Source organism: Hemitrygon akajei, chromosome 32 (assembly GCF_048418815.1).
Source record: "Hemitrygon akajei chromosome 32, sHemAka1.3, whole genome shotgun sequence".
In the NCBI taxonomy this organism is placed as follows: domain Eukaryota; kingdom Metazoa; phylum Chordata; class Chondrichthyes; order Myliobatiformes; family Dasyatidae; genus Hemitrygon; species Hemitrygon akajei.
The window spans coordinates 11,444,080-11,468,139 of record NC_133155.1 but is presented as its reverse complement, the minus strand read 5'-3'; the positions used below and the strand labels follow the sequence as shown (position 1 = coordinate 11,468,139).

Sequence of the window (24,060 nt, the reverse complement as noted above, 5' to 3'; positions counted from 1 at the left end):
TACCCTACCACATAGCCCTCTATTTTTCTAAGCGCCATGTTCTCTTGAAAGACCCTGCTGTATCTGCCTCTGCCACCATCACTGGCAGTGCATTCCATGAACCCACCACCCTCTGTGTGAAAAACTTAGCCCTGACATGCCCTCTGTACCCACTTCCAAGCACCTTAAAACTATGCCCCCTCGTGAGAGCCATTTCAGCCCTGGGAAAAAGCCTCTGGCTATCCACACGATCAATGCTTCTCATCATCATCACAACAACTAATTTCACGACATATGCCGGTGATATTAAACCTGATTCTGATTCTGCTCCACGTCGATAAGCCAGCTCCAACTGTACTTCACAGTGGAAGCTGGTGGCAGCTCTTTGGCACATAAGGAAGTAAATAACGGACTGCTGGTGGGTTTGACATGTGATGGCAGGAACACATTTACCCTGTGGTGCATTTATAGACCCAGGGCTGATTCTAACAGCAATCCAAGTAACATCTTTAACAGCCCCAGAAACAAAGTCAGTCGTATGTTGACACGGAGGAATGGAGGAAATATTACAGGAGCAATAGAGGTAGGAATGACTGCAGAAACTGAAACCTAGAACAACCAACAATCTGGTGAAGGAACCCAGCAAGCTGAGCTGCACTTGAGGGGGAAAAGTGATCTTGCCATTTCCTTTTGTGACCTGCCTTGATGAAGCTGACGATTACTTTCTCTCACAGATGCTGCTCAACCCATTGAGTTCCTCAGACATTGTTTGTTACTCTAAGTCATCATCATGTTGGAAATCCAGAGTAACGCTCACAAAATGCTCAAGGAACTCAGCATGTCGGGCGGCATCTATGGAAAGGAGTAACGAGTCAACCATTTGGACTGAGACCCTTCATTAGCACGAGTTCTCTTTATTCCTTTCCATAGACACTCCCTCAGCATTACTGTAAGTAATCCCGCTTTTGTTTTTATTTGAAGGCACTGTAAGGATTTGAGATTTACAGAATTTCTCTGATCAGCTGGACTAAGGGGGATCCTGTAGATGAAGATTTAAGTTCTGCAACCTGCTTGTTGTGTTGGCCCGTGGCCTAGTGGATAAGGCATTGGTCTAGTGATCTGAAGGTAACTGGTTCGAGCCTCAGCTGAGGCAGCATTTCCCTGAGCAAGGCACTTAGCAACACCGACGACACCGGTGCCAAGGTGTATCGGCCCTTGGACAACATCTCCATGGAGAACGGTGAGGGGAAGGCTTGCAGCTTGTCAACTGCCGGTCTCCCATACAACCCTGCTCAGGCCTGTCCCCTGGAAACCTTCCAAGGCGCAAATCCATGGTCTCACGAGACTAACGGGTGCCTATTATTATTAAGCTCCTTGTTGTCTTGATGTAACCGTAGGTGCAGATGCTGACATTTGCTGGCAAAGGTATCAGTATAGAGACTTCTGAAGGAGGTTGCCTGTTCTCCAACAGAATCTTAGTAACAATACCTTTGATATCGTAGAATTTGCTGAGAAAAGTTACTGCAGAGAAACTTGTAAGTTTGAAAAGGAAGATAGATAGATAGATAGATACTTTATTCATCCCCATGGGGAAATTCAACATTTTTTCCAATGTCCCATACACTTATTGTAGCAAAACTAATTACATACAATACTTAACTCAGTAAAAATATGATATGCATCTAAAATCACCCTCTCAAAAAGCATTAATAATAGCTTTTAAAAAGTTCTTAAGTAGTTTACTTAAATACATTGAGTCCTAACCCCGGCACTTTAACATATCTTACTCCTGGCGGTTGAATTGTAAAGCCGAATGGCATTGGGGAGTATTGATCTCTTCATCCTGTCTGAGGAGCATTGCATCGATAGCAACCTGTCGCTGAAACTGCTTCTCTGTCTCTGGATGGTGCTATGTAGAGGATGTTCAGGGTTTTCCATAATTGACCATAGCCTACTCAGCGCCCTTCGCTCTGCTACTGATTTATACTCTCCAGTACTTTGCCCACGACAGAGCCCGCCTTCCTTACCAGCTTATTAAGACGTGAGGCGTCCCTCTTCTTAATGATGCCTCCCCAACACGCCACCACAAAGAAGAGGGCGCTCTCCACAACTGACCTATAGAACATCTTCAGCATCTCACTACAAACATTGAATGACGCCAACCTTCTTAGGAAGTACAGTCGACTCTGTGCCTTCCTGCACAAGGCATCTGTGTTGGCAGTCCAGTCTAGCTTCTCGTCTAACTGTACTCCCAGATACTTGTAGGTCTTAACCTGCTCCACACATTCTCCATTAATGATCACTGGCTCCATATGAGGCCTAGATCTCCTAAAGTCCACCACCATCTCCTTGGCAGTATCAGATAATCTACCAAGTCACCCTGCAATTTATTTCACATTAATTAATTTTGTGTGATTATAATTGAGTAAATCACCCCTTTCTAAAATGAGAGTTGTCCAAACAGTATCTTTGAGCAACATGTTAAAAACTGGATCCCACCCATGAAAGCACAGTAACGTATATGTGTCTGAAAGGATACACAATAATTGTTTCACAGATAATGGTAGTTATGGATAGTCACAGCATGGAAACAAGCCCTTTTGCCACCAAGTCCCTGCCAGCCATCAATTCTATTACTGTAGAAAAATACTATGAAAGTGCTTTGGAGGATAGAAAACAAGAGTGCTGTGGTAGGGAAGAAATAATATCGTTTCTGTTGACTTGCTAATTCATTTTAAAATATGAAATGGCGAGAAGTTACAGTTTCTTATTAGAAGTAGGTGGAATTTCCCCACCTCCCTGACCCCTTTGCCTCTAATCACTGAGCCAAAGTGGAATGACAATGGACAAGTTTAGAAGCGGACCAGACGTTTTTTTTTCCGGTCTAGCTGTATCTGATTTGTTAACCGTTCATGCTTCGCGCTTTGACGTTCTCCACAGTCCTGCCCTTTTTCGTTCCTTCCCCGTACTGCATGACATCACCAGCTTTAAATATTCCGGCTGGTTTTTTTTTCTCCCTTTCGCGAGTTTGTGCTCACACAATGACCATGTAGAGAGAGAGAGAGAGAGAGCGGAGGAAACGCCAACAGCTCCAGACTTCACCACCCAGTTTCTCAGGGCGCAGGACGTGGCTATAGAAAGCGTCTGCACCAAGGAGGGGAGGGAGAGTGTCAAATTACTACTCCAAGCGGCAGATTCTGAATAGCACCGAACAGGGTCAGAAACGCAGGAGAGAGTCGCTTTATTACTGGAAAGTAGCTCGCCGTTGCAGCTGGTCTGAACTGAGACTGAGAAGGGAGGGGGGAAAAAGGCGCAAGTCTGTAAACTTGGGCAGGAAGTCAGAGTCAGTGGGTTATTGAAGAGATCTCGAAGTTACTTCAACATGGCTCACTCAACCCCACTGAATGGAGTGGACGGACTCAAGGATCCTTTGATAGAGTTGTTTGTTAAGGTAGGATCTGCCAGATTCCGCCAACAGCTAGCAGACAGCTGTCTGAAAACCTTTTAGAGTCTGCTATTTCTTGCCGTTTTTAACTCACAGTTAGCTCTATTTAAAGAAAAAAATATCTCAGCAAAACTGGCTATTTTACCTCAGAACAAATAGCCCGAGATAATTGATTTTCTGCTAAAAAAAAATAGAATTGTAGTCCAAAGTATAAAATTTGTGCCGAAGCAATTAAGAATTTGACACAATATGTTTTGGTGTGTATTGTACAAAGCTCAGCGCTTTGTTATGCATGTGTGATAGTCCCAAGCTTGCGAAAAGCAGTTGCGGGTCAGTAAACATTCTAATGAATTTAATTCATAGCTGTCAATCACATCGTCAATAATCAGCTATAAATCCAGTGACTGTTACTACAGTGTCTATTTCCCTTTGTGTGAAGCTCTGCTTTAAAAAATCGTTGCTTTCAAGCACTGCTACGGAACTTGTTTCAAGAAGCGGTTTTGCAGATGGACTGTGGCACCGAGCTACTCCTGGTTGATTAGAATTGGCGCTTTTCCTAAACTGTAGCCAGCTGAGGTCGATATAAGACTGTATACTTTAGGCTAGAAGCATTGCATAAAAGACAAACAAAAAGAGAGCGTGTATCAATTCAGTAACTCAGTGCTAGCAGAAAATGCTCTGATCTCAGTTCCCCACCTCTATTCTCCCAAGCTGTGATTTCGGAATTCATTGTGCTGTCAAAGAATTATGTTAATATGATCATTACCTGTGTGAAATTTTTGGGTGTGGTTTACTAACATACAATGCAGCTCACACAAGCGCGAAAAAACACTATCATTGCCGGCAGGGCATGATAAAAGGTTAAGAAATTTTACCTTTATTAATTTTTTATAGAGAAATTACCACGTTTGCTCTGCAGTTCTTCGTGGCGATTAGAATAACTGCTTCGGGAGAAGTGATTCGTCTGGGCAACAGGCGATGAAACGACTAGAATGATTCAGTGCAGTGTCTGGACATTGAACTGAGTCATAGAGTCCCGGGAGGCCAGACTACGGTGCTAAAGCTGATCTTACTCAGCTGACATGGAGTTAGCGGACATTTCATTTGTCATTATGACACCGGGGGGGTGACAGGGGGAAAGGGAATTCGGACAGGGTTGCGCTTTGCTTTTGCCTGCTGTCGGACAATGTGCATTTGTAACCACCCAGCTATGCACCAGTTCAGGCTTGACCTGCCAGGCTCTCATGAAGAATGTTCAGAATTGGTACATAAACAGAAGATGTTGGAAGCGCTCAGCAGGTCCTGCAACATCTAAAAGCAAACCAATAATGCTTAATGTCAAACACTTTTTACCACTGTTGAGGTACAGTCCTTGACATTGCTCCCTCACAGGTGCACGGCCACACAGTAACAGAAAGGCTCCCTCGCACATAACCTTTGTTGCCTCACAGCTGGAATTTTCTTTTATATAATGTTAATATAATTTTGAAATCTTTGTTAATATAATTATGAGAAACCCCATAATTAGTTGTGTGTTAATTAATATAATCCGTAATTTTTCTAAATAATAAGTAACTCATAACATTTACTGAAACATTTCAGAGCTGTCAAGAATTTACATTGTCAGAGTCTCAAGTTACAACACTATTTGTAACACTAAACACAGAATGGAAGTCGGTAGCTCTTTGTTAATAAACCGCTGGCCGGCTGAACGCCAACGCCATCTAGTCAAAACATTCTATTTTTGCCATCGTGCCTGTCAGTTGTTTTCACTGCCTGACATCGTTTACTTGCATTGTGAGTTGTGGTTTGTGTTTGTGTGATGTCTATATTACCAAAATAAAAAGTGCCACACAGTTTTCAGGCGGTGTGAAAAAAAATTCCTGCACAGAGCAATGGTTTGGTCCACGTAGTTGTAAGAAAATACTAGAGCGAATGTTGGACCTTGATCTGTGCAGCATCACAGATAATGCCTGATTTGCTAAGTGCTTCAACATTTTCTGTTACAGTTTCAGATTTGCATTTTTTAAAATTTTAATTTCCTTAAGAATTAGTATGCTTGTTGCATCTTATCAAGTATCAAGGATCAACTTTAATCACCATATCACCATATCCATTTACATGTATTAGGAATTTACTGTGGTGTGTTGGTCGGGGAAAAAAGAAAACATGCCAAAAGAAAACCCACCATTCAACCATAATAAAAAAAGATTTAAGTTAAAAATTAAAGGCAGAGTTTAAAGTGTGAAGGTCGCAGAACACAGTACAATCAGTGATAGTGCTGACAAGCATAGGGGCAAGTTCGTGCTATTGTGCTGCAATGCTGTAGATAAAAATGTGCACAGAAAGGTCCCACAAGCAACAACTAAATGAATCAATAATAATCTGTCCTTTTAATGGCGCCTGAGGAAAGTGCGGTGTGCCAGTTAGGTAGTTGTGATTTATTACCCAGGACTCAACAACATTTTGATTGGTGCCATAGATCTGAGTGGATATGTTGGCCTTTGACATCTATTAAATGGCATCTCTGACGATGTGAAGCTTCTGAATGAACATGACAAACTGGTATTCCATCAATCCAAGCTGACCTATGTGTTCGACTTCGCAATCCATTTTTCCACCTCTGTAGTCATCCCACTTTTCTGTCCGCTGTGGCTAAAACCAAAGTACGCTTCTAGCAAACTGACTTCCGAGTTCTCACCTCAGTCTCCAAAGCTTCTATGGGACTATATTGCTGGGCTCGGTGAGTTTATGGAAATGAGCGGCAACTTAGGGTGGTGCTGGGGTGACATGGTTAGCGTTTTGTGCTCCAACCCACCACTTGCCTACCAAAGATCTGCTTTCTGAAAAGGAGGGACAGATGATGGTGAATTCTTCTTTTTGAGATTGTAGAGAAAGGTAAAAAGAGTGCTCTGTCCGTGTCTTCCGGGATCTTCTCTGGATCCATGTGCTTTGCTGTCAAAAACTTGCTCAATACTTCTCCTACATCCTGAACTTTTCCATGTAATCTTTTGTAGGAAAGTTTGTGTGAAGTTTTACGTTAGTTGAGAAGAAAATTCTGTGGAGAAGGAACATCTGGAGAGACCATTTAGCTTCTTTCTGGGCAGTAGGGTCTGTTAATTTCTCAATAGAGTATTAATTCCACTGCTTGCATTTTATTTATTTACTTTTTTATTGAGATACGGCATGGAATAGGCCTTAACAGCTCCTTGAGACGCGCAACCTTGCAATCCCCCGACTTAATCCTAGCCTAATCACAGGACAATTTACAATGACCAATTAGCCTATCAACCAGCATGTCTTTGGGCTGTGGGAGGAAACTGGAGCACGTACAAACTCCTGGCAAACAGCGGTGGAGCTGAACGCGCGTTGCTGGTACTATAATGCATCGCGCTAACCGTTACGCTACTTTGCCGCCCAGACAATGTGTGAGCAGCTAAGATGTAGATCAGGGGTGTCAAACTCATTTTAGGTCACGGGCCGGATTGAGCAAAATGCAGCTTCATGCGGGCCGGATCAGTCGGACGCGTGCAAACGCAGCTTTCGTTGCCTCCGGTTTTTCAGCCTGCTCTCATGTGTCTCAGTCTCTGCTATAACTACAAAGTGTTTCACTTTACAAATTCCGTTTCTTATGAAGAAGGCTGCCGAGCAAGACTGCCGAATAAACACTAAAAACCCTGAAAACCTGGTACCTGAATAAACTCAGCATTAGCCATATCATTCACCATAGGCGCTTCGATTACTGGGGCCAGCTTTAATAGTAATTAGATATTATCTCGCGGGCCAAAGATAATTCCACCGCGGGCTGGATTTGGCCCACGGGCCTTGAGTTTGACATACATGATGAGGATGATTGCTCTCAACACAGGTTCAGATGAAGAAACGTAAGCATTTCTGACAAAGACTGAAGAAATTGCATTCATTAAAATGAATCATTTTAATACTACAAGTACTAAACCCAGCTGACTACACACTTCCCTAAATGCTGAATCAGAATGAGAATTAGGTTTACTATTACTGGCATATGGTGGGAATTTTTTTTTTCGGGCAGCAGTACAGTGCAATGTGTAATATATACTAAAAATTATAATGATCAATAAATAATTAAACAAGGAGTGCAAAAAGAGAGCAGGGATCATGAGGTAGTGTTGGTGGGTTGATTGCCCATTCAGAAATCTGATAGCAGAAAGGAAGAAAGTGTTCCAAAAATCCCAAGCAACCTACACAAAAATGCTGGAGGAACTCAGCAGGGACCCAGGCAGTGTAGACAGTCGACATTTCCGGCCGGACATCAGGACTGGGAAGGAAGGGGGAGGATGCCTGAATAAAAAGGTGGGCGGAGGGAAAGGAGGATAGCTAGAAGGTGATAGGTGAAGCCAGGTGGGTGGGAAAGGTCATGGGCTGGAGAAGAAGGAATCGGATAGGGGAGGAGAGTGGACCACAGGAGAAAGGGAAGGAGGAGAACGGGGAAGCTATGCTGCAACTGTACGGGGTACTGGTGAGGCCGCATCTGGAGTACTACGTGCAGTTCTGGTCTCCTTACTTGAAGAAGGATATACTGGCTTTGGAGATGGTGCAGAGGTTAATTCCAGAGTTGAAGGGGTTAGACTATGAGGAGAGATTGAGTCACCTGGGACTCTACTAGCTGAAATTCAGAAGAATGAGGGAAGATCTTATAGAAATATGTAAAATTATGAATGAAACATAGAAACATAGAAAACCTACAGCAAAATGCAGGCCCTTCGGCCCACAAAGCTGTGCTAAACATGCCCTTACCTTAGAACTACCTGGGCTTACCCATAGCCCTCTATCTTTCTAAGCTCCATGAATGGGATAGATAGATAGAGATAGGAAAATTGTTTCCACTGGTAGGTAAGACTAGAACAAAGGGACATAGCCTCAAGGTTCAGGGGAGTAAATTTAGGACGGAGATGAGGAGGAACGGTTTTTCCAAAGAATGGTGAATCTGTGGAATTCTCTGCCTAGTGAAGCAGTGGAGGCTACCTCAGTAAGATAAGGTTGCATGGTAGGGGAATTAAGGGTTCTGGGGAAAAGGCAGGTCGGTGGAGATGAGTCCATGGCCAGATCAGCCACGATCTTATTGAATGGTGGGGCAGGCTTGATGGGCCAGTTGGCCGACTCCTGCTCCTATTTCTCATGTTTTTATGAGGAGGGGACTCAAGGGGAAGTAATAGGTTGGTAAGAATAAGTAAGGGTCAGAGTGGGGAATAAAGGAATGGGGCAGGGAAATTTGTTTACTGAAAGGAGGAATCAATATTCATGCCATCAGCTTGGAGGCTACCCAGATGGAATATAGGCTGTTGCTCCTCCATCCTGAGGGTGGCCTCATCTTGGCACAGGAGGAGGCTATGGACCGACATGCTGGAATGGGAATTAAAATGTATGGCTACCCGGAAATCCCACTTGTGGTGGATGGTGTGGAGGTGCTGTTTCTAAAACTGTATAGGTTAACACCCAGATGAAAAATTGCATTCAAAATACAGTATCAGTACCAATCAACTTTAAAGTCAATAAAACAATGTAGTCCTCCTTTTAAGCTAATTGAATCAGGATGTCTGATTTAGCTTCTTGTATCTTCAGTGCCCTCTGCTTCAAGATTGTACGGCCCTACATTGATCTGAATAAATCAGCGGTTCGTGTTCAAGGTATTAAACCTGATTTTACAAACACACTACAGTTAGCAGGGCTGAAACCTTCATTATTGACCAGAAAGCCAGAGTGACAGCATGTCTGCATCTGAGAGAATAACCCATTGAAATGCTTGATAGGATAAGTACAGTAAGCAGAGAAAAACGTACATTTTTTTCTACTCTTGTATCACCATACACAATACTCCAAGGCCTCACTCGAAGTATTGTGACAGTTTGGGGCCCATTTTCTAAGAAAGGATGTGCTGACATCGAAGAGGGTTCAGAGGGGGCTTTACAAAAATGATTCCAATATTGGAAGGCTTGTCATTGATGGCTCTGGGCCTCTCCTCGCTGGAACTCAGGAGAATGAGGGGTGACCCCATTGAAACCTCTCGAATGTTGAAAGGCCTCGATAGAGTGGATGTGGAGAGGGTGTTTCCTGTAGTGGGGGGAGTCTAGGACCGGAGGACACAACCTCAGAATAGAGGGGCGTCCTTTTAGAACGGAGATGAGGAGGAATTTCTTTAACCAGAGAGTGCTGAATCTGTGGAATTTGTTGGTCTTTATGTATATTTAAGGCTGAGGATGATGGATTCTTGAATAGCCATGACATGGATATGGGGCCAAGTCAGGAGATGGGGACTGAGAGGAAAAATGGATTGGCCATGGAGAAATGGCAGAGCAGACTTGATAGGCCAAATGGCCTAATTCTGCTCCTAAGTGTTATGGCCCAATGATAATTTTAGGAGAATAGAATGTCCCACAATTTAAATATGCTGAATTCTGCTAAAGATACTGAATGAATGGAAGGAGATTTCCTATGCTTTATGCTGACCCGTTGCATTTCTGTTGACGTGGCATTTTCTTGCTCTGTAATTTTTGCCAATTCATTATACATGTGCCAGGGTTCTCCCGAGTATCGTAGTTACTGTTAACGTCAGATGGAATCACATCTGCTCTCTCAGTGGGTTCTAATGCATGGCGCTGATGAAGAGCACGGGACTTTCCCCGGAATAAAATATTCATTCAGCGAGTCTTTTACAACTTAAAAAATATCTATTATGTCCTGTTTTCATCTATTCGTTACATAATCTGCATGATCACATCTTAATCTGTCTGTCACACCAAAAGTTTCAAGAAATGCATCAAGTTTAGTTCTCGAAATTGTTTCAATCCTTGTTGTACAGATTTTTTTTGTTATATTCCCATGTCATTTTTGAACCTTTCTGGTATACGTTTCCATTTACTCAATTTGTGTCAACCTTTTCTTTTGTTCGATAATTGTGGAGCAGACTCGATGGGCTGAATGGCCCAATTCTGCTCTAATGTCTTATGGTATCCTGCCCATTATCTACCCTTCAGTCATCACGGATGATCTGGGATGGCATGGTAGCCTAGTGGTTAGCACAACACGTTACAGTACAGGGTTCAATTCCCGCCGCTGCCTGTAAGGAGTTCGTACGATTGAATGGGTCCCCACAATACGTTCACAGACGTCACTGTAAATATTAGCAACATTTAAAAGCCACCTAAATATGTATATGGGATGGGAGAGGTAGAGGTTCGGAGGGCTGTGGGCCAAAAGTGGATAGCTGAGGCTAGCTTGCTAGGTAATAGTCACCAAACTGATGGTGGTGGGGTGAACATTGCCCCTGGTTGGGTTTATGGGGGTTTATAGGTGATTTTGTTTCTGTGTTAAATGATTCTATGATGTAAAGAAACAGCTAATGACGCCAATAATAGACTTCCCCTCTGCCATCATTAAACCCATGAACACTACCTTACTCTTTTTGTTTTCTTCTTTTTACACTACTTATTTAATGTAACCTTTTTTAATACATATACACTGCCTGTAATTTACAGATTTTATTATGCATTGTAATGTACTGCTGCCACATAACAACAAATTTCATGACATATGCTGGTGATATTAAACCTGATTCTGATTCTATAATGGAATCAAACCCCATCCTGGACGTGTTCCTGAAGGCCTTTACTGGCCTCTCCTCTTGCCAGTCATTCCAGTACAGTTACAGCATTGCCCCGGTGAAGGTTCTCGGCCTGAACTGTCGACTGTTTATTTATTTCCATTGATGCTGCCTGACCTGCTGAGTTCCTCCAGCATTTTGTGAGTGTTACCTAACAATGTTCAGTTTTACCGGGGATGTCCTGTTTTTGACATAAGCACACAAATCCAATCCCAGCATTATTGTAAGTAGGCTTATCGTAATCAGGGTGTGGCACTTCACCTTCCTTCCGTGCACATCGTAGCCCTCTGGCCTCTAGTGAACAAAACAGTCCCAAACAGCCTGTGCTTCCTCTTTGTGTAAGAGATGGCCAGTTCTGATGTAAGATCATCTAGCTGTAATATTAATTCACTTTTACTCTCTCCGCAGATGCTGGCTAATTTGCCAGGTGATCTAAATTCTCTTTTGTTTCAAATTTCTATTAGTTGTTCTGGTCTATGTCTCAAGCCTATTCTTATCCCTCTTTCTCTAAATCCCTGCATTCAGATCTTTACCAGACAACATGGAAAACATGAATACTCTTGGTTTCTAGCCTTTATTCCCTTCATTTTACAAATACCAGACCCTCTCCAACTTAAAGCATACTTGTTTTCTCAATTTCCCAGTTCAAGTAATGTGTCATTCACTGGAGACAATAACTTGTTTCTGTCTCCATTGATGCTATTTTATCAGCTGAGTAATTGCAGTGCTTTCTATTTTAAATCCAATTAGGTTAATTGTCCTTTTCTAATCAGCAAATTAATGCAAGGTATCATTGATTGTGCAACCAAGTGTGACACTTCCTCCTGTTCACCGATGCCCAATTTGGGTTTTTCAAAGACCATTTGACTCCAGATATCATCATGGTCCTTCATCCAAACAGGGACCAAAAACTGAGTTTGAGGCATGACATGAGACTGCTGGGAGGCAGCATATGATGCTCTGAATTATTAAGGAGCTCTGGTAAAAGAAAAGTCAATGGGCGTCAAGGGGAGAACACTCCAGTGGTTAAGAGTCATACCTCACCCAAAGGCAGTTGCTCGTGGTTGTCTCCCAACCCTGAGATATCACTACAGGAGTTTCTTAGGGCACTGTCCTACATCCAGCCATCTTCTCTTGATTCAACAGCGACCTTCCGCCCACCGTAAGTTCAGAACTTTCAGTAAGATGTTGGCGCGTGTGAACTCAGCAGCCTCTTGGGGGAGGCCAACCAAAGGTGCACTTCTCTTTGCAGAATTTGTTTTTTAATGATCCAAGACAATTCTACTTCAAGAACATTGGGTACCGCAGGGCTACTCTATAAGTGAGCTGCTCGTTGATCAGAATAGTTGGACTGGTGTCTGTAGTGGAGCCGGCTGAGGTGTCGAAGGGGTTGGCCGTGTTGTCAAAGGAGTTGGTCGGGACATCGTAGGAGCTGGTTGGGATTTTGGAGGAGCCAGTCGGGATTTCGGATGGGCTCGCCGATATGCCAGAGGAGCCGGTTTGAGTATGGAGGAGCTGTCCTGGCTGCAGACCATGTTGCTGCCTGCTATTTGGAAGCATCAGAGTTGGTGCTGTATAACCGTGGAAGATTGTCTCATACATCTCACTTGTGACCACACGACTCCGCTGGACAGTGATAATGTAAGTTGCTGCAGGCCTGTTATCCTTGCCTGGTGGAGGGACAGTCGGTATGGGAGCTGTGCAGCCTCAGTTGTAGCGAGAACTAGGCCTCAAGCCTCAGGCTTGCCTGCTGGGGCAGACCAGGTGAGAAGCGCTACAGCGTGGTTGAGATTGGCTAGTGCTGCCCTCTCATGTTTGAGCAGTGGAATGATAGGCTGGGTTGTGTGTGGTCTGTACACTGCCAGGACACGGAACCATCAATTGCTGGACGTTGTCCCTCAGGGCCTTAGACTATATATGCTTTTATTTTTTGAGTGAATATGCTTCTTTGCACAATATTAGTGATTATGTTACTTGCTATTTTTGAATGTTTAGAACTTTGGCCCCAAAAGAACGCTGTCTCGTTCAGCTGTGTATGGTAACTAAACTTGATTTGATTTGATTTGATTTGACTTGAAATGGAGACGTCCAACGGAATGTTTCTCATTGCTAGCAACACACTATAAATATTAGAAATAGATCCAGTATGAAAATTAAAAATCTCTGGGAACAAGACCTACAGATTTCAATTGATGAGGATACTTGGAATGAAATTTTTAAACTTGTTCACACCTCTTTGTTACGTGTGTGTCACTCTCTTTTACAATTTAAAGTGGTTCCTATTTAAAGTAGATGTAAATTTAAAGTAGAGCCTATATGACTAAAGATAAGCTCTCTCGTTTTTACTCAGATTTTTCTCCATACTGTAATAGGTGTAATGTCGAAGAGGCCTCTCTAATTCATGTTTTGGTCCTGTCCGCGGCTTGATAAATTTTGGAAAGAAGTATTTCAAACTTTCTCGGAGCGTTTTAAAGTAAACTTTAAACCCAATCCTCTGACTGCCTTGTTTAGCATTATTGGAGGAAATGATTTTACTCTTAAGCCAAATGATTTGCATATTTTGGCTTTTATTTCTCTTTTAGCCAGAAGAGTTTTGTTGCTTAAATGGAAAGATGCCGCTCCACCTACTCATGCCCATTGGTTGATTGATGTTACGTCATGTTTAAATTTAGAGAAGATTAGGTGTTCTATTTCTATACCTAGACAAGATTTTTTCACATTATGGGGACCTTTTTGGAACTACTTTCATAATCTTCGACTTGTTCAGCAATGATGATGGCTACTATATGTTTGAATTTACGACTATATGTCCAAGATTTTTTTTCTTTTCTTTTAACCAAACAGCTGTTTTTTTTTTGTTATGGGGTTTTGAATTTGCTTTAGATTAGAATAAAATACACCTTTTCAATATTATGGTTAACTTACTATACATAGATATGGGGCGTTTCAACCTTGTTTCTGTTTCCATAGTATCATAATGTATTTTGTATTCGTCTATGCAAGTAATTAATAATAATATTGAAAAAGAAATGGAGATGTCCACTAATGGCTACCCATACCCTGTACATTCTCAACCAGATTATTGACATAGATGACAAGTAGCAATGGGAGTAACCCTGGGGAACTCCACGAGGCACAGGCCTTGACTCTAATAAACAGCCTCCCACCATCGTTCAGAATAGACTAGAAGGGCTGAGGTGGCCTGTTTCCGTGCTGTAATTGTTATATGGTTATGGTTATATATGGTAATGGCTGCACAATATCCAACTGCATTTGCAGCCTCTCTGTGAATGAGCTAGTCTGTGACTCCTTGAAGGAAATCCCAGGCAATATTCAGGCATGGGTTGAAATGTAACAAGTAGCTTTTGTACAACTAATGTGACAAAAGGTGACTATCTCCATAAAGAGAGAGTCTAGCCATTAATATTTGATATTTAATGATTTAACATCTCTGAGTTCCCCACCGTCAACTTCCAAGGGGTCACCAATGGATAAGCTTCAGGGTCGTGAGAATATCGCTTCACCGTGATTTTGAAACGTGTTGCCATTTATTACCTGTCTAAATCCTGGATTCCCCCTTTGCAATCGCACTGTGGGAGGGCCTATTGCAGAAGCACTGCCTGGTTAAAAAAGGCAGCTCACCACCATGCCCTCAAGGGCCCAAAGGAATGGACAAAAAATAGTGGCTTTGCTAGCAATACCCAGATCCTGAAGAACCGAAGTGATGCCTCAGAAAGGTGGAATTCATCATTAAGCACCCCGTCACTGAGGTCATGCTCTCATCTCATTGCTACCATCAGGAAGGAAGTACGGGAGTCTGAAGACACACACTCAGCAATTCAGGAACAGCTTCTTCCCCTCTGCCATCTGATTTCTGAATGGACATTGCACCCATGAACACTACCCCTCCATTTCTTTTGCACTATATATTTAACTATTGACGTGGATAGGCTTTTCCCTTTGAGAGTAGGGGAGATTCAAACAAGAGGACATGAGTTGAGATTTAGGGGGCAAAAGTTTAGGGGTAACACGAGGGGGAACTTCTTTACTCAGGGGGTGGTTTCCTGTGTGGAACGAGCTTCCAGTAGAAGTAGTAGAGGCAGGTTCGATATTGTCATTTAAAGTAAAATTGGATAGGTATACGGACAGGAAGGGAATGGAGGTTTATGGGCTGAGTGCTGGTCGGTGGGACTAGGTGAGAGTAAGCATTCAGCACGGACTAGAAGGGGCGAGATGGCCTGTTTCCGTGCTGTAATTGTTATATGGTTATATTATATACACTTACAGTAATTTACAGTTTTTTCATTATTATGTATTGCATTGTACTGCTGATGCAAAAACAACAAATCTCATGGCAAAGGCTGGCACGGTGATGTAGTGGTTAGCAGAACGCTTTACAGTACCAGCAGCCTGGGTTCAAATCCCACTGCTGCCTGCAAGGAGTTTGTAAACGACTGTGTGTGTTTTCTTCAGGTGCTCTCGTTACCTACCAAAGGCAGTTGGTGGGTTAATTGGGCATTGTAAGTTGTCCTGTGATTAGGCTAGGGTTAAATCAGGGAATTGCTGGACAGTGTGGCTTGAAGGACCAGAAGGGCCTATTCCGTGCTGTATCTCAGTAAATAAATAAATATTAAAACCGATTCTGAGTCTGAATTCAGTAACTAAAATAAACAACACTGTAAAGGCATCCAGATCAGTAAAACAGAACACCAAAGATATATTCATTTCAATCTAAAGGGCAAACATATGAGCTTGAAATGTTAAAAGATTAAATGCTATAAACCAGAATATTGAAGAAATTTAGCAGCTCTCATCTCCGATGTTTGTTTAATCCAACATGGGATTTTCTGTGTTGAATGGCTTCATTGTGAAGTGTGATTCTGTAATTCCAGAAAACAAAGAAAAAACATTTTCCTTTCTAATCCAAAAACAGAGATTTGAAACTGCTTTTGTTGTGGTGCCCGTCAATATCATGTGAATTTCTGTTTTAAATACAGTATCTAGGCTGCTATAAAATTGCCGTTACTTCCAAATTTTTGTCTCTTGCTACGCACGTAGTGTGGCTGGTGGAAACTGCATGTGGGCCAAGAAAAACTGGTATATTTTCGGTTTCCTGGTGCATATTGAAATACTTGGGTGTAAATGTTGACTCACATAACAAAAATAGGTGCCTCTTTGAAGAGGGATTTAACAAGAAACTGCATTATGTATAACCACCCTGAGGTTAACCATCTTAAATTCATAAGTACCCGTATTGTCAAACTAAATTAAACTTTTTTTTTGGAAGCAGATGTAAAACAGATGGCAATTTAATAGTCTTGTCACTTACAGCTGAAGAAAATGCTAGCTGCATTTTGTGACAGTGTTTACTTTTAACCATTTTATAATCTACTATCTTTTTCTACTGGCAAAAGGAAATTAAACAGATTTGGAATGTGTTCTTTAAATAATGCAGTTTGTACATCCATTTTCACTTCTGATACCTATCAATTAAAATCATCTTATTCATAGAACATTGAGCACGACTCCACAGTTCAGACCCTTCAGCCCACAACGATGTGCTGCATACTTACATTTTTCTTCCCTATTTCTTCTTATAAAGTTTGATGAAACTGGTGGATGGAATTCAGTCCTCTCAGGGTTAATGTTGAGATGTTTAGCAGTGATGTTGGTAGTCACTCAACTTCTGGGAGCATCGAATTACTTTCAAAGCATCTCACTGCTCGTGCCACCCCCCTTCTCATGTCTGGAGCCTGAAGTGGATGTTGGTGAAGGCATTAATGGTCCACGAAAGATGAATACCTTCTGTTTGACTGGGTCTGAGGCAGTTGACACTGGATCTGCCTTTTTCATTCACAAAAACAAAAAAATGCCAGAACAGCTCAACAACTCTGACAGTATCTGTGAAAAGAGCGTGTTAAGGGTCCGAGACCCTTCATCAGATGAAAGCTTTTTTCCCCACACATGCTGGCTGCCATGCTGAATTTGGTTCCCTGTCCTTTCTGTTTTAGTTTCAGCGTTGTTTTTATTTTCTGAAAATCTTATGGGAGAGAGTGAAAATGAGGATTTCAGAAAGGCAAGTAATAAATTTAAAGACACTAGTTAATAGTGTAATGTCATCATTTGAGGACAAGGTAAAAGCAGATTTAAAGATTTTTTTGCTGCCAGTGGTTAGTTTGCTTATCGTCACAGATGTCTACACTGGTAACACTCAAGATGCTGGAGGGACTCAACAGGTCAGGCCTCTTTTGTGGAAATGAATTAACAGTCAGTGTTTCAGGCCGAGACCTTTCTTCAGGACTGGGAGGGTAAGGAGAAGAGCGGTGCCTCAAAAAGGCGGCATCTATCATTAAGGAACCCCCATCACTCAGGACGTGCTCTCTTCTCATTGTTACCATCAGGGAGAAGGTACAGGAGCCTGAAGACACACACTCAGTGATTCAGGAACAGCTTCTTCCCCTCTGCCATCTGATTTCTGAATGGATGTTGAACCCATGAACACTATCTCACGACCTTTTTTATTTCCATTTTTGCAGTACTTTTTAAATTTAACTATTTTATTTATATATATTCCTATTATTACATATTGCATTGTACTGCTGCCGCAAAGCCGCAAATTTCACGACATATGTTGGCGATATTAAAGCTGATTCCGATTCTGAATATGCCAGAATGAAAAGGTGGGGGTGAGGATGGAGGAGAGTCAGAAAGTGGTAGGTGTGGTGTTGCTTATGTCAGAGCACTGTGACCTTCCTTTCCAGTTCCAGGATGTGCGTGAACTCCCGTTTGTTGTGGTGTCCTTAGTCTCACGTACCCAGGAAGCGCACCTGTGCTTGGTCAGGGCCAGAACCGAGATTGTACTGTTCGCTGTACTCAAGCAGGAACTCACTTCGAGCTGAACTGGTGACGGTGGCTTAGATGTTGCTCTGGGCAATGACCCAGAAGTCCATAATAGCCCTGTTTTTAAAAATCAATTAAGTTATGCACAAGTAAAATCTCTGTTACAGCTGGGGTGAGATATGACATGAAGCTATAGAATGGAAAAGTCAGGGAATGTGACCTTATTTATTCTTTATGAGCTTAAGTAGACATAACTTTGTGCTAAATGATTGCGCAAGTGAGCGTTCAGCAGGCGTAACTTATGACGTGAATCAGTGGTCATCTTTGTCCCCCTCGTGTCCAAGCACACTTCTGTCATGGATGGCTTCATAGAAAAATGGATCCCGTTACTTTCTCAAATTTAGGGGGTGGCGCAGTAGCGTAGTGGCTAGCACGATGCTTTACAGTACCGGCAACGAGGGTTCAATTCCCGCCGCTGCCTGTGAGGAGTTTGTATGTTCTTCCCATGACCGCGTGCTCCGCTGTCCTCCCACAGTCCAAAGACGTACCGGTTGGTTGGTTAATTGGTCGTTGTAAATTGTCCTGTGATTGGGCTAGGACTAAATTGGGGAATTGCTGGGTGGCATGGCTAGAAGGGCAGGAAAGGCCTGTTTTGCATTCTACCTCAATAATTAGTGAAATAAATAAATTTACTTGGGCTGACTAGGGAACAAAAACCATCCATAAGACCCAAGTTGCTCAAGCAATTAATTCTTCAGAACCCTGGGAATTGAACCAAAATGTTTTCTGTGCATTTTTATATGTACATATTTCCCTACAACATAGGAGGAGGCTATTTGGCCCATCTGTGGCAGCCCGCAGAGCAATTCCATTTCCCAAACACTTCTCCTTGTAACCTACACTGCAGAGGCCTAAGGTGAGAGCAGAGAGATTTAATAGGAACCTCAGGGGCCACGTATGGAATGAGCTGCCGGAGGAAGTGGTTGAGGCACGTACGTTAACTGCACTTAAAAGACAGGAAAATATATGCAAATGGAAGTGGAGGTGGATTGGCAAAACGACAACTAACAACATCACCTAGCAACCAATAAAATGGAATCCCCAGGGAAAGAGGAGAAAGCGACCTCCAAAGAACACGTGGAGATGAGATACTGAGGCCGAAATTAGACGATGGGGGCACTTCTGGTCCACCCTTAAGAAAGTGGCTTAAACCAGAGGACGATGGCGAGAGAGGTCATTGAAGACCTTGGTCCACTGGGAGCTAAGGGCCCAAGAAGAAGAAAAGATAGGAAAGGTTTAGAGCAGGGGTTCCTAACTTGGCATCCACCGACCCCTTGGTTTCATGGTAGGGGTACATCGCATGAAAAAGGTTGCGAATGCCTGGTTAGGGGGATATGGGCCAAACATGGGCAAGTGGGACTAGCTTAAATGGGCATCTTGATTAGTGGGGCTGAAGGGCCTGTTTTTGTGTTGTATGAGTCAATGCCCCTATTGACCCCATATTCCTATCAATCCCCCCAAGTTCTACCTCTCATCCACATTAGAGTCAACGCACAGAGTCCAATTAACCTACCAAACTGCACGTCTATAGACTACACAGGATGCCCTGGTCGTGTAGTGGTTAGCATGACTCTATTACAGCTCTGGGCGTCAGAGTTCTGAGTTAAATCCTGGCAACCTCTGTAAGGAGTCCCTGTGGAATGTGTGAGCTTTCTCTGAGTGCTCCATTTTCCTCCCAGAGTCCAAAGATGTGCCGGGTTGTCTAATTGGTCATTGTAAGGTGTTCCGCGATTAGACTAGGGTTAAATCAGGGTTGTTGGGGGTTGCTGGGGTGGTGGAGCTTGAGGGGCCCACAGTGCCTATTCCATGCTGTATTTCTAAATAAATGAACATGGGAGATGCTGGGACACATCATCAGTGATGTAACCTGGGGTCATCGGGTGTTTTGGCCCAGACACTCCCAGGGTTGATCAGACCTCAGCCTGTGTCCCAGAAGAACTGGTCCATGGGTCACACCTCTTGATCCACAGCCACCTGGAGGCTTGCTGAGCAGCTTCTGTGACGGTCCTGATGGCTCTTCTCTTTGCAGCCCCCGTAATGCCAAGGAGAAAACTGGAACATTGAGGGGAAACACTACAAGCCTCCTCCCATTCAGTGCTGGTAGTTAGGGTTGAATCCGAGTCCTTGGAGAGCTGAGGCTGAAAAACTATGAGTCACACCAGTCTGCCACCCATTATTGATCTTTTTGTTGTGCGAATGAAATCACTGGAGAAAATTACTGGTTTTCTTTATTCAACAAAACAAGTACCGCAGGCATCATACGGAGACTGCTGGCCTAACGTCGGGCTCAATATTTTATGTGTCAAACATCAAATGACAATTCCATATTTGCAATGTATGAACAATGCTTTCTTTGAAACTACATACAACCTTCACACCTAATTCACATCCATACCACAGACATCCAAGTGAATTTTAATCAGCGTTGTCTGGTCTGGGATTCACTCCTTTTAGGAACCCATTGATCAGAGCTGCACTCCAAATTAAATCCACAATGCATTTTCAGATGTGAAGACTGGTAACCCATAGTCAATTGCTAAATGTATATGTCCTAAACCCAAAAATCACTTGAACAGATCTGTTAGATATCCTTCTGAGTTCAGGTCTGAGCAACAGTTCAAAAGTTTAAAGGTACATTTGCTATCAAAGTTGTTACGTACTCGTGGGTATCATGTACTTGTCATGTGACTGTGATGTTGAGCTGCTGGAGATGAGGTAATGGTCTTGTGAAGGTGGAGTGATGTCATTTTCCCGCCAGTGAGAGGTCATGTGATAGGTTTTTTTCAACAGGGTATAAAAGGAAGACCCCTCCCTGTGAGTTGGGGCAGTCGGTGGTTGACTTCACCGGTGACGCCATGCTGCTGCGTATTCTGATATTATGACGCAGTTTCGTTTAAAAATGGAGTTTTATTTTCTGCCTTAAATTTTAAAAGGTTAATGCTGGCAGCTTCGCCATTAATACTGCCAGTTCAGCCGTGGAGAGTAAAGTTCACCGACATTCGGAGACCCCGAAGAATCGGGGAAAGTCGATTTCGAAGGGTGAAGCAGGCTTGACCTTGTTTAACCCTCATTCGGAAGGAATTTGTTCGCTGTGCCCATGATAACCTCTGTTCTGCCAGAAGAATCGAAGATTGGGTAAAGTTTTGCCAAGGAAAGGTCAGTTCCTTTAAGCGGTTTTATTTTCTCCGATCGTAAGTTCTCCGGGAAAAAAAGATCCTTCGACGGGAATCAACAAAAGAGAACTTAAATTATTTCAAAGGAAGGAAGTCTTTCCTAAGGAACTGAGTAAAACTTTGGACTTTTGCATTGCTACTTCTAAGAACTCCTTTCGCATTATCGCTTTAAGAACTCTTCGAGCTGCCGCAGAGCAGTTGACTTCCAGTTACGTTAGTTTTGTTTACTTTTAGGTTTTTTTTTCAGTGTTTAATAAATGTTTTATTTGTTATAAAAAAACCTGCTTCAGTTATATATTTATTGTTGCTGAATCCATAACAAAGTATGTATGCAGTACGTAACTCTGCTATTCATCTTCTCCAGATAGCCACGAAACAAAGAAAAACACCCCCCCCCCCCCCCCGCCACATGATGTTGTGGAAGGTTTTTCTATTTTCATCTTTGTTCTTTATTTGCAAACGAAAGCCCATTTCCTTTTTGAGATGTGGCAGCGAGGGGATTATTGCTATTAATTGCTCCACTGTGTTCGTCAGCAGACAAGCCTGGTATTGAGCCTTCAAGACTTTGCCATGGTGACCGAGCATCTGCAGCTTTTCCTCAGGTGCCCTCATTGATGTCGTGATGACTGTGTTTCCAGAAGCAAATATTTAATCATTTCAATAGCTGGTAATTGGAAAAGAGCACAGACAATTGAGGCTCATTGTGTGAATGTGTACACACGGATGTCTCCTTACTTGTTACCAGGTAAATCTGCATTATTAATTCAAAAGACCTGGAGCCGTTATTTGTGGAACGGTCCCTTCTGTGATTCGGTGGACAGTCTTGTTTATTGATGACCTTTGCAAGTCAGTGGTAGGTGCCGTACCTTTCGCTGCAAATATACTGTGTATATATCTTAAATTTAAAATGAGAATGTTCACACATTGCTGTAAATAATAGTTGGATGTTACCTGCATTGATGTGTAATCTATTTTCGCTTCACTTAACATACAGATGTTAATTGATGGTTCTGTATTTTGAATTAATGTTGTGTTGTGTCATTTTGTTAATCACTGGACTGAAGTAAGAAGATCAGCTGATTTGAGCAGTAGATTCTTGGATAGAATTAAGTGAAAAGAGAAGTATTCAAATATGGATATTTAATGGTTCAATTTAATATCAGAGAATGTATACAGTATACACCCTAAAATTCTTACTCTGTGAATCAGAGAGAAAAAGAATGCTGAAGAATGAATGACAGGGAAACATTAGAAACCTAAAAACTTACACGGGAAGTAACTCACAAAAAAGTTCAATGGGAACTCAGCAGGTCAGGTAGCATCTATGGAGGAGAGTACAGAGTGGGTGTTTCGGGCTGAGGACACTTCTGAAGGACCTTAGCCCAAAAAGTCAACTGTCTATTCCCCTCAAAAGATACTGCCTAATTTGCTGAGTTTCTGCAGAATTCGGTGTGTTTTGCTCAGGATTTCAAGCATCTGAAGGATCTTGTGTATAGGGAGTAATTATCTGTGGTCTTGGGTGGTGATAACAGTGACAGTCCTGGACATCCAGTTTGTGGAAGCCATTGTGTACTATCTGTCACATGGAGATGGCAAAGTGTTTGATCCAGTGGCAGAAGGGTGTGAGATGACTGGAGACTGGACTCTGCCGCATGGTCATTAGCATACACACGTACGTAGGTGCCAATGCTGTTTCTTGTCAGCAGATACAAAACACACACACACACACACACTCTCTCTCTCTCTCTCTCTCTCTCTCTCTCTCTCTCTCTCTCTCTCTCTCTCTCTCACTCTCTCACTCTCTCACTCTCTCACTCTCTCACTCTCTCACTCTCTCACTCTCTCACTCTCTCACTCTCTCACTCTCTCACTCTCTCACTCACTCTCACACACACACACACACACACTCTCACATTCCCTCTCTCCCCCTCTCTCCCCCTCTCTCCCCCTCTCTCCCCCCTCTCTCCCCCCTCTCTCCCCCCTCTCTCCCCCCTCTCTCCCCCCTCTCTCCCCCTCTCTCCCCCCTCTCTCCCCCCTCTCTCCCCCCTCTCTCCCCCCTCTCTCCCCCCTCTCTCCCCCCTCTCTCCCCCCTCTCTCCCCCCTCTCTCCCCCCTCTCTCTCTCTCTCATCCCTTGTCTCTGCAACACTGTCCCACTCACTCTCCAAATTTGTGGACTCTTCCTGAACCTCTCCCCCCACGGCAGGTTTTATTTTTAACTGCCTGTAACACCGCTGGCGCTTAGGGCAGCCGTGAAGGTCCTCCATCCCTGTCTGTCCATACTGTCGCAGCAAGGTCCAGAAGGATTCTCCATTGCTGTTTCCATAACAATTTTGTTTGACCAGTCAGGATTGTTAGCCCTGAGCTGAATCCCTAAATCTAGAGGACTGGTGGACCGCCTTTAGTCTGGTCGCTACCCTTTGACCTATTCGGCAGGGGTGACCCTATCAAGGGCCAAATCACAAGACCCTGACTCCAGCCAACACAGCTCTCTGAGTCACGGAGGAGGCAAGCCCCCCAAACCCAGCAACAAGGCTGTCTGTGGTTCTCGTGGAGGTACAGCAGGGCTTCTTAAACTCTTTTTTTTATGCCATGGACCCCAGCGAAGCCTATGGACAATTTCTCATAATAATGCATTTAAATATAGAAAATAAAATACATACAAATACAAAACAACCAATGATATTGAGATTGTTACGTACCCCGTAACTGGGTCACTTACCAGCAAAGATAGAGAGGTCCGTTGAAGTCTGATGGTACTATGATGGTACTATTTTTAACAGTATTTATTGATAGAAATACACAAAAATAGTATACATCGTCAATACTAAATCTAAAAGCGCGGGTATAATAATAATCAATAAGAAATAAGCTGTATCGTTGTCTAGGGGATAATGAATTGTCCGATGGAAATATATAGTTCGTT

The 24,060-nt window shown here is 43.0% G+C and overlaps 1 protein-coding gene across 2 annotated transcripts in view; it reads left to right on the top strand.

The window, feature by feature from the left end:
- Window positions 1–2,989: 2,989 nt before the first annotated feature.
- LOC140719545 (chloride intracellular channel protein 4) overlaps window positions 2,990–24,060 on the top strand; it is a 148,675-nt gene continuing 127,604 nt past the window's right edge. Inside the window, exon 1 of one of the 2 annotated variants that reach the window (XM_073034232.1) lies at window positions 2,990–3,430. In XM_073034232.1, the coding sequence (XP_072890333.1) occupies window positions 3,362–3,430 (69 nt within the window). In that variant the 5' untranslated portion in view covers window positions 2,990–3,361. Of the gene's footprint in view, window positions 3,431–21,770; window positions 21,882–24,060 lie in introns of those variants that run through there. The other variant, XM_073034233.1, reaches the window with a different exon arrangement.